This window comes from Cynara cardunculus (assembly GCF_001531365.2).
Source record: "Cynara cardunculus var. scolymus isolate 2C chromosome LG 1, CcrdV1, whole genome shotgun sequence".
Classification (NCBI taxonomy): Eukaryota; Viridiplantae; Streptophyta; class Magnoliopsida; order Asterales; family Asteraceae; genus Cynara; species Cynara cardunculus.
This window is the reverse complement of record NC_037528.1, coordinates 47,402,607-47,414,467: the sequence shown is the minus strand read 5'-3', so window position 1 is coordinate 47,414,467 and position 11,861 is coordinate 47,402,607. Positions and strand designations below refer to the sequence as shown.

General features: G+C 34.2%; 1 protein-coding gene across 2 annotated transcripts; it reads left to right on the top strand.

Annotated features, from left to right (window-relative positions):
- The first annotated feature begins 616 nt into the window (after positions 1–616).
- Positions 617–3,798, top strand: LOC112523413. 2 transcript variants are annotated; one of them, XM_025133017.1, is made up of 9 exons: positions 617–723; positions 1,441–1,488; positions 1,732–1,865; positions 1,989–2,046; positions 2,344–2,459; positions 2,540–2,714; positions 2,788–2,906; positions 2,974–3,258; positions 3,333–3,798. In XM_025133017.1, the coding sequence occupies exons 2-9, from the start codon at positions 1,443–1,445 to the stop codon at positions 3,672–3,674; spliced, it is 1,275 nt and encodes a 424-aa protein (XP_024988785.1). In that variant the 5' UTR covers positions 617–723; positions 1,441–1,442; the 3' UTR covers positions 3,675–3,798. The 2 variants fall into 2 exon arrangements, with proteins under 2 accessions (XP_024988785.1, XP_024988776.1); XM_025133008.1 differs by having other exon boundaries at positions 1,729–1,865.
- Positions 3,799–11,861: the final 8,063 nt, after the last annotated feature.

The window sequence follows — 11,861 nt, the reverse complement described above, 5'->3', positions numbered from 1 at the left end:
TCACTTCCATTCCATGGGTAACAAATGTTGAAATGGAATTTGGTCAACGAAATTGACTATTTCAATTCCATCAGATTCCGACGGATTTCGACGAACCAAACGCCCTTATTGTTATACGTACAATTTCTTAAAAGTTTACCTTTTGAATTCATAAATTTAATAAATAACATATAAATATATTCTAATACACGATAAATATTAAATAATACTAATATAACATTATATTTTATAAATATTGAACTTTAAAATAAAACTTGTACTAATAAACAATCTTTTAATGCTATAAATTTCCTCATCATATAAACATGATAAGAGTTAAGAATCTTACCGGGTAAAAGTGATGAGAATGATGAAAAGTCTTATCCGATAAGTAAGGATGACAACTTTTATCCAAGTAAGCGCTTATCCAGTAAATTATTGAATTTGATATGTTTTGATATCAAATAAATTATAGTATTAACTTCTATTGGTATTTTTTATCCTTCCATTACACTTGTACTTGTATTTTATATGTATATAATATATATATATATATATATAGAGAGAGAGAGAGAGGTCGTTGTGTGATTTTTGCAGCTTCTCTTTCTTTTTCGCCTTTTGTTCCTCGTCTGTTACGGATTCTGAAAGAGAGAGAGATTCTCTACCGTGTGCTTTCGTGTGTGAGAAATCTTCCATTAATGCTCTGATTTGATCCCACCACCACAAACCAACACTTCTCGCACTGTAAATCCTCATCTCCCTTCTTCTTAATTTCTTCCAATCTTCATCATCATCATCATACGATTTCTTAAGTCTTTGCTTCTTTAATCTGTTCTTACGATTATCAATTGAATTGGGCAATTTTTCTATTTTTTGATATACGATTTGGGTTTTCCTTGAAATCTTCGATGAAATCCTGCAATTCATATATGGAATGTGAGATTGTGGAATCCAATGGGTTCTTTCAAGAACATCTCCTGGGGGTTTTTCTCTATTTATCACTGTCGCTCATTATCTGTTTCACATTTCTTCATCTGCCTGTTGTATCATTACGTGTTTAATGTGTTTGTGTGTGTGAGAGAGAAAGGGGGATATTTTGCGAAGAACCCAATTCTCCGAGTACAAAAAGAACAACCAACTGCACTTTTCTTTCTTCTTTACCAATCGCACAAAATTCTTGAGAGAGAAAGTGTGTGTGCGTTTAGTGTGTGAGAGAGAAAAGAGAGATATTTAGAGAGAGTTTTACTCGTGAGGCGAAAGATGCGCAGAGATACCTGGAAAATTTCATTCTTCATACATAGAAATGTATGAAGAATGAATTAAAACACCATTAAAACCCCTCTTCATCTGTGCAATTAATCTCAAAAAAATTCAGATGAAATCCCAATTTTTCATGAAATGGTTGATTTCCTTCACGATTTTCAGTTGATTTAATGTGAATTATATGTTCACATTTTGCAGAAATGGCGAAAGGATCCAGTCGATTCTCATCTGCGACGCGACAAACAGGTAAACATTTCACAACTTCCAATTGAATTGACGTTACTACCCCTGCTTCTTGATCCAATTCAGCAAAAACCCAACAAAATTGGTGACGAAGAAAACGAATAATCCAAGCAAAAAATTCGTCCTTTTCTATGTTTTTATCCATCCCCAGTCCTTCTTGAATTATCCTGTTCATATGGGCTCCTCTGATTCTCTCTCTTTCTTGGCTCTTTTTGATTTATTTGATTATTTCTTTTGAAATAGAAGGTGGGGATAGTGATGGAATTTTGCATAAATCACCAAAGAAGCTGAAAAAATTGAGTTCTATGGCTGAAATGAATCAATCTTCTCAATCTACCAGTACTACTACCAGTAGCAAAAGAGTCAAGCTTCCCAAAAAGGTGATACAGAATCATACATATACATACACACACACACACACTAGTATGAGCTTGAGTTTTCGTATTCTGATTTGGGTTTATTCATTAATCATGAGGTTTATGGTTGCCCTTTTGAATTTGCAGTTTTTCGATGATTATGATACCGTTAATCATACATCTGTTCCAAGAAAACTACGCTCAGGTCTGTTTAACTTGAAATGGTGCTTTGCCAATGATGTAGTTGAAGCTTTCTTTGCTCAAATTTAGGGTTTTTTACTGTTTAAATTTTCTTTTTTCCAAATTTAGATGGTTGATTCTTGATGAAATTACATGTCTTTAATGGGTTCTTTGCATATCTTTAATCGGTTCTTACGTATCGTTAATGGGTTCTTTCTATGGTATCAAGATTTGTATTTGTTTTTGGAGCGAATCAAGATTCATGTCTGCAGATTAAGGTTTTGAATTGTAACAGTTTGATATTTTGTAATTGAATCTACAGCAATGAAGAAACGTCAATACGAATCTGTTTCTCCGTCTTCACCAAATAATAAGAACAGGGTTCGTAAATTTGAAATGGATTCCGAAGATCGTAATAGGAAGCTCAAAGTTGGGGTGGTTAGTAACTTGAATCTCTTAAGTTTCTTTGGATTTTTCGCCACTTAGCGAAGCCTTCAATCTGTTGATATATGTTGTAGGATGAACAACACCCGACAATCTCCGAGTCGAATGCAGAGAAAATAACGAAAGATGAAGAAGAAGCAATGGCGGCTTTGGTTGCCATGGCTGGAATAATTCCCGGAAATGATAATAGCACCGAGGATATTAACTTAAAGAACGAAACTTCAGCAGCCGAAGCTTCAAATCTGCAAGGTTCTTGCTTGTTTTTCGCTTGTTTTCTTTCTTTCGATTCTGTAAACCTGAGTTGTGTATCGCCTTTTCATAGAAAAATCCGACTCGAAGACTGGTGGATCCCCAGCCGCTTCAAAACCGAAAGATTTGGTTCAAGAAAGTGTGCAGATTGAAGATTTGAATGAAATAAGAAACACATTTAGTGTTAAAAAGGTAGAAGCTTTTTGTGTACTTATGTTTGCCGGTTGCGATTCTTGTTTTTTACGAGTGATTTGTGCAGGATTCTAAAGATGTTACTGATGGAAACAAGTTAAGAAAGAGATGCTCTTCACATGTTTACATATGCCAATTTATCAAGGATCTTCAATTTGCTGAGGGTAAACTGGTAAATTCAGTCCAAGAACGGAAGCAACGAGCTTATACAGATGCAAAAACCGATAAAATCCCGGAGAATGTCACGAACGGGAATGCTGATAAAATCTCAAACAAAACAAGCACGGAAAACAGAACGATATTTCAAGACCAGCGGCAAGTGCAAAATCATTCGGCTGCTGCATCAGGACAGGTGATGTTTTAACTTTGTGTCCGAAATCTTGGTGAATTTCGAAGATGAAATACTTAATTTTTTCGTGATATTAGGTTCCAGTGCTGCCGCTCTTTGGCAGTCCGCTGTACGACCCTTCACAATGGGCAAGACCGCTGTTTCCTAAACAAAGTATGTGGATGAGTCCGCTTATACCCGGAGCTCGATACCAGAATTGGCCGAACGGTGGATGTGAAACGATGCCGCCCGGCTCAAATTCATACGGCAGGATGTCGGCCGGCTCAAATTACGCACAATCATCATTGCTCGATACTGGGAAAACACCCCAGCAACTCCAGTATAAAACGCAATTTGGTCACCGTTCTTCAGGATTTGACGAAAGCGGAGGTTTGTTTCTTGTCGATAGGTCTCCGACGTTGAAGTTAACGTTGCAATGAGAGTCTTGAAAGGTCGTTTTCGCTGGTTTTTGGAAGTTATAGAAGTTGGTTAAGACTTATTGACCAAAATGGATATATAAAACCTTTGATTCTAACATCAATATCGTTTTAGAGATATAAGAATTGGTTGATGGTTCTAAAAAAACTTGTTATGCCATGGTATGACGTCAAGATTTGGGTTTGTCGTCACGTTAACCCTCGTGGCTCCATTGTAAGGCTTGACTTGCATTATAACGTGTTATGGCGTGTTACAACACGTTATGACGTGTTACGATGCGTTATTTTGCAAGGTGTGGGGTTATTATCGCTAGAGTTTAGTTTTTTTAATTTCTTTTATCATTTTTTAATTTTTAATTATTAATTGTTTTTTTAGTTTGCTAGAAAAATGGAATGTTTTTAAAAAAGAAAGACACCAGCAGATGGAACCAATATCGATGGTAATGATTCTCGTAACAAATATAATATAATAGAATATTGTTGATAAATATTAATTTATTTTTATTTATTCTGATTTTTATTATGCGTTAGTAAACTTGAATTCACTCTCATATTTTTATAAACACACACATACACTGATACACATCGGCAAAGGTTATTTTGAGAAGTAGGTAAACATTTGAAAAGTAAAGAAGTGATTCTAACATTTCATACTGTCAAGATCGGATTTGACTGGTCAATACTTGTGGCTTTGACTGATCAAAATTAGGGAATGCGAAAAACATAGAGTGTAGTTTCGTAACTTTTACAAATAGGCGATAAACGAGTTTAAAAATGGTTAATCTAATATGTCAAGGGTCTGGTTGAATATCACATTCAAGTTTTTGGGGAACCAACTTTCACCTGATTTCTATTTTGGGGAACCAACTTTCAAAATCGTCATTTAAGGGTCTCTATCAAACTTTTTGTTTATTTAAGGGTCTAGTTGATCTGTTGAATAGGTAACAGGTAATTTAATGGTCTTTATCAAACTTTTGGTTGGATTTGCCAAATTTGATTTAAACTTTAATATTGACACACACTTAGGTTAGATATAAAAAACTTGAATGTGATATTTAATATTTATTTTTTATTGCATCAATTAATTTTTTTCTGTTAAATTGATTTTTTTATTAGATTAGTAAAAAACAATTTTCATCGTGAGATTTGAAATGAAAAATAGATTTTATTGCATTAATATTTAAAAAAACGAATTTTAGTTATTTTTCTATATTTATTTTACAAGTTGATTCCCCAAAATAGGAATCGGGTGCAAGTTGATTCCCCAAAATGACGATTTTGATAGTTGGTTCCTCAAAATAGGAATCAGGTGAAAGTTGGTTCCCCAAAATGGGAATCAGGTGAAAGTTGGTTCCTCAAAATAAGAATCAAGTGAAAGTTGGTTCCCCAAAATGATGATTTTGAAAGTTGGTTCCTCAAAATAGGAATCAAGGGAAAGTTGGTTACATTTTGATGCAATTTTCCCGTATGTCAAATAATGGTTAAGCTAATTTAATTTTAAAAGAATATATTACACTTTTGGTCCTCATAGTTATCTCTTACAATCAACTTTTCATCCCAAGTATGAAAATATTACATTAGTAGTCTTATGGTTGTCATTTGTTCTGATTTAGTGTATATATGCCTATTTATTATCTATCTATCTATCTATCTATCTATCTATCTATCTATATATATATATATATATATATATATATATATATAGGGGGGTGTGTGTGTGTGGTGGGAGAGAAAGAGAGAGAGGGAGGGGGGAGGTTGCAAGTGGTGAGGTCGACGATCAGTCAGGGAGGCCGACGGTGGGGTTGTGTCTCGATTTCACAACTGTTTATAGATTGTATTTGGATTTTGCTTCAATCTATGTATGTTTTGGGATTTTCGTGTTGGATTTGGATTTAGATTTGTTTTTCCGAAGAAGGTGATTGGATTTGGATTTGTTTTGCGGGATAATATGATTGAGCGGAATGGTGGGGTTGTCATTGAGGTGGCCGGTGAGTGGAAAGGAGAGAAAAGAAGGGGGTAGGGTGGGGTTTGTGCGTTTATGATATAAAATCAAAAACGAATCTAATAAAACCAAAAAGAAAGAAAGACAACAAAAGTGTAAGAAGATCAAAATACCACTTAGATAACAGATTTCTTTATGGTTTGCATTTTAATTTGAAAATGGTCTGTCGTGAAAAATGGCTCTGGTCACTTTTAAAAGAAAATGTCTGTTATATAGATAATATTATATAATATGTTTTTTTTTCAAATTCTAAAAGAAAATTATAAATAGGTAAAAAAAAAGACTAAAATACCCCTCATATTTTTAACCGAGTTTGTGATGTAAGACCATTTTCAAAGCAAAATGTAAGATACAAGAATGATTTCTAGATTTATCAGAGATGAGGTCCAACTTTTAGACTTCCCAATAAAACATAAGGAGCGAAAACTATTAAGCTTTACGAGGTATGATTGGACCAAAAACCATCCTCCAATCAATTTTGAAAATTTTGTTTTTTATGGTGTTGTTTTTGTTAAAATGTCTTATTAACCTCTCATGTTTTACTGAATAAGGGATTAGAGCTTTTAGACTGTTTTTTTGTGTGTAATAAGAGGTGAGAACCTCTTACTGTCCTCTTGTTCAGTAAAATAATCCATGTCTTCTTGATGTACGATTAAACCTAATCCACGTATGCTCTCTCATCCGCTTCCTTAACTTGTTACCCGTGCCTCCCAATGACTCACCGATCCTGCCATTTTGTGTTGCCACCTCTCACCGTTGTTCACACACTGGCACCCCCTCCCCATCAGTCCTCTATTCACTACATTGTTGTTCCCACCTTTGTTTGGCTCAACGTCACTGACGCTAATGTTTCCATATCGAAATCCATCTTTTTAGGGTTTATACTCCATATTGAAATTTATAGTTTTCTTTGTTGATCTGTTGTTTTTAGTTCGGGTTCTTTGTTGATCTGGGAATGAAGCATTCTTTTTTTGATTAAACTGGATATCCGACCCGCTATGCGAGCCAACTAATTCCAGGACGACCACCTGCTTTGCAGATAGCCCGGAGTCACTGCATTTGAACCTCCGTGGCCACAAGGTGATTTTTATTCCTCCTTGGATTTGAACCTGAGACCTCTCGGTACTTTTGACATTTGGAGCCAAATTTAAACCAATCAGGAACCACCCTTGTGGTTGAATGAAACATTCTTGCGATACATAGTATGTTAATTCATTCGTATTTGAGATGTTTCACAAGTGTAATAAATATTGTAATGGATTTTGAACATTTTTACTTCTTATTCCAACAAGAGTTTTTTTGCTTTTTGTTCCAGGAGATTCATTGCTTCTGGGTCTTTAGATAGATGATATGCATACAGATTGTTAATTATTCTCCGATCTTCAATTGTTTATTGAATCAACATGTGAATACTCCAATTACAGTAATATTTACCCCTCTTTAATTATATATTTTAACAGAATTCTCTAAATTAAGAGTTTTATCTTGTTTTCTATATTTTGTAAATCACTATAGAGGTTCAAATATTAATTATGGTATCAAAATATTTAATGCATTTAGATAACAGACTCTGTAACTTTCTCAATATGAAGAAATCATGAAATTGTTCTTTCTTCTAGATTTTAATTATAGACGAAAAATACATTTGTCTCGGGCATAAGAAAAATATGTCTAAATGAGAATACCCTAAGGGGGCGTTTGGTTCGTAGAATAGAATTCGATGGAATTGGAATTCATCAAATGAATTTGACTTTGAGGGAATGCAATGGAATTTGATGGAATTTGACCATGCATTGTGATTGCGTTTGGTTGCATGGAATTGGATTAGGGAAGGAATCTGTAGGAAAGGAATTGAAATCCTTGCATATTGCCATGGAATTGTAAAATCTGTGCGTGAAGGAATCGACTGGAATTGAAAGGATTCAATAGTTTTATTCCGTGAACCAAACACTCTATTTGGAATTTGGTCAAAGGATTGGACATTCCAATTCCTTTCAATTCCCATGATCCAAACAGCCCATAAGGTGTTATGATAAACATGGGACCGAAAAATCACAAAGTTGTCCCACCTAGTCCCGCCATATCCCAGGCCTAGGCGAACATCGGTTTTCTCTGCACCCCTACTTCCTTTTTCACAAAACGGTCATTTACGGGCCTTAACTAGTGATCATGGTTGTTTCCCGCTTGTCAAATACGAGATATAAGTTTTTCTTATTCCATCATGTCCCATATATCAAATTCGCCATCAAGATATAAATGCTTTTTTAACAAATCAAAATGACCAAAATATCCTCGTCTTTATGTCTCATTCCATCTTCTTAGGAAGTGAATGCTTGTTTCGGTTAAACATTGTCCAAACAAGATATAGGAAATAACGAGATTTGCAAGTCTTTGTAGATTGTTTCTTTTTTTTTCCTGCTACTAACTATTATATTTCAAGAAATGCATATTAATATATTCAACTTGCACTAACGTAATAATTTTCTAATACTCGATCAAAATACAAAAAAAAAAAAAAAACGTCATAAACATCATATTACCATTAAAATCATATATAAAACAGAAGAAATGAAGCCGTAGTTCAATTGACAAAAGGTTGAGATGACTTTATAAAGAAACAAAAGAAATAGGGCTTGAGTTTCAATATCCATTTACTCGGCCTACTTATAAAAAGATTGAGCTGCAGCCCACATAAAAATTAATCAGAACTTGGTCTTACGTGATCTCAAGTCTACTTATTAGGACTGAGTTTCATTGAGAATAAAAGTTATACTGAAAACGAAAAATAAAATATTCATATATCTTCAATTACATTTATTTATCTGTTTTCTTTTATCATAATGATCGAAACTCTAACATATTAATGCATGTGAAAGTGATTAAATGTTTGTGAAAGTGACTAAATATGAAGATAAAGATAGACAAAGGTACTTAGAGGCTGTTTACCAAATTTTTTGTTAAGTCCTGTATGAATAAATTTGTCTGTCTGGATAAATGGGTGTTGTTGTTTACTTTTTTAATCTGAACTAACAGTCTGAATAACATAAATGACCGATTTACCCCCCAATATTAATTATTTGAACATCAAAACAAAAATCATAAAGAGGCCGAAGATGGGATGTCTGATATGGGAAGGAGGCGGTACTTTAAATAAGGGGTAGGGGTGTCATTTTTGTGGCTGAATGAGGACAACACATCATTTATATATGTGCGATTAAGTCATGTTCTGTACAAATAAGCCGTAAGTAAACAATCCAAATGAGCTGTGCGAATAAGCCAAATAGACTAATAAGCCTAATTAAGCCGCAAGTAAACAGCCCTTTACTCCGTCGAGTTTGATAAATAATAAAATTCTATTACCTTAAATTACAACTAAAATTACAATAGTGACAAGTATGGTCGATTATATACGTATTGGATGCAGGTACGGACTCAGAAATTTTTTTCAAGCGGTGACACCGTTTAGCTATAAGAAAAAGATATAGGGAAAAGTTTTCAAACGATGACACTATTTGACTAAGAAAATGACACTAACAGGATTCGAACTTGGATCGAACACAGTGTTTGACGCGAGTTTTGGCATTGGTTTGGGGCGCACGCGTACCTACGTGATTTGGATTTGGACCTCGACGATGACTTGAGCGGGCTGGCTGTGATCTGGGCTTCTTGGGCCCATTCTCGTCTTCAACAGCAGCCCACACAAGAACGTTTGAATAAATATGCTTCATTTAAACCGTATTTGAATTCGTATGCCTTGTTTATAATCCATTTGATAAATATTCTCAGATTCATACTATTTCAGAAAATATGCTCATGTTCATTTTATAAATATGCCTCCCCTGGATCTCTATTCGAAGTATATGCTCTATTTGCTTCAAATATCCACCCTTTAGGAACCTGTCATTAATCAATTAATAACTAAAATTAAGGCGGTGTTTATTAGCTACAAAATCAATGTAAAATGTACGAGATTCTTTACAAAAATGGGATTAAATATGTGATTATCAATTTTATAATGTATTTTTATAAGACAATGTAATTTTAATTATATTAAAACGCATTTTTAAAGTGTATTTGAGTGACTCAATTGTAAATTTTATAATGTATTAAAAATATATATCATTAAAAAAAATAAAAATAAAAATCTTATTTTTTAAGCCGGGACCGGCGGCTTATAACCGGTTATGAAGTACCTTGACTGGTCCTACCATTTTCGACCGGGACCAGTTACGCCAGGACCGGTTATGACCGGTTACGAGAAAACTTGGGACCGATTAGGCCCAGCCCGATCCGAGACTGGTTTTTGTTTTGGCCATCCTTAGTCCAAACTGGGTCAGAACGGTCACAAATTGGTCTTGGGCCCAAATCAGTCATCAGGCCAACTCCCAACCAAAAATTGGTCCTATAAATAACCGTTCATTATTCGAGTCTTAGGTTTTCATAAAACTTGTAATTAATCTGAACTGTCAAGTCATAACGGGTTCCGAGCTGGGTCTGGCCCATCTCTAATATCTATCGTCAAAATAATTAACAATTAGTCTCGGTAGATCCGCAAAGAAAATGACGTGCAAACAAAATTAAATGTGTTTTTTTGTAATAATTAAGCAGTCAAGATGATAGAATCTGGTTTTCTTAATTCTTTATTTGAGGTGTTTTATAAAACCGATTATCTTTAAAATTTTAAATGTGAACTTGCATAAAAAATGTTGAGTGTGAGAATATGTGAAACCTCAGATTAACTCCAAAAGATTCCAATTATAGTCAATGTGAGACTCTAACACGCCCCGCTCCAACAAAGGCTAGACGGCCACTTATTGTCTCAGAGTGTCGAGAGGGGGCTAGACGAGCGAAGTGTCAGACGATTGCCCCAACGTATCGAGTCCCTAAAGTGGTAGACATTGACTCTGATACCATGTGAGAAAATGTAAAACCTCATATTAACCTCCAAAAAAGCCCTTGAATAAAGAAAGGAGGTTCCAACATATATAGAGAGAAATTTATCTAATTCTAACCGATATGAGAATCTAACACCGAGCATCTCCAAACCAAAGTGTTCAATAAATAAAAATATATGTTTTATTTGCAATGCTAATATTGTCTTAATTTATTTACATATTAAACACATTGAATATCAATTTTAGTTGTTATCTATACAATAATCAGATAAAAGTTTTGGTTTTCTATAAAAGTCCTTATCAACTTATTATAAGTTAGAATGGTTTAACTTATTCAATAACTTCTTATTACATGTTTGACACTGATATAAGTTGTTTATCCAAACACTCAAAAGTGTTTATTGTCGGTGCCACACTGGAATAGTCAGTAAGTTGTTTTTATAAGCAATCCCAAACACCCCCTAAGTTGTCTGTATGAATTTACTAAATTGGTTTTTTCTTCATTTACCGAATCAACAATATAAATGACAGAAATGACCAATTTACCCTCTAATTTGATTGAGCAAATAAATCCTGTAGATAGTCAAACTCATTAAATAAAAAACAAACATAACCTTACACTCTTTGGTCTTGACAAACCTTCCCCGTACAGCCGTACTATTATGTTTCTTTTCGTTTCTCACGGAAAGTGTTGGTAGGTATTTGTTCTTGTTACATTGTTGGCATTTTTTAATAAAATTTGTTGCCTTTCAAAAATAAAGATACATATATACCGTGGCGGATTCAGGATTTTTTGCAGTTGGGTCACCTTTAAGGTAGACTAAAGGCCAGCAAAATCGTCCGATTTGTTTTTAACCTAATTACGTCTCGAGGGATTTTTAAAGTTTTTTAGTTGATTTCCAGGGGGTTTTTTTAGTGTTTTTGTCGATTTCAAATAACTTTTTTAGTTTTTTTTTTTGATTGATTTCAATAGATTTATTTATTAGAGTAACGGTTTCAATTGGGGTTGGGGGCCCGTGGAAAAATGTAATGGATGAAAGTGAAAGGTAAATCATGTAAAACCTAATTTTTAACCTAAAAAATTTTCTTTTTGAGTTTTTGATTGGGGTCCCTTCCCCCCCCCCCCCCCCGGCTATTGCATCCGCCCCTGCATATATAATACATCAGTCTACTTTTTATAAATGATGTAATGTTATAATCTGCTCGGCTATAATCTTACGGCACAACCAAATTCGCTTACAGAGTTGTAAAACAAAACAGTGTTAATCAAGACCTCATCATGATCACATCATA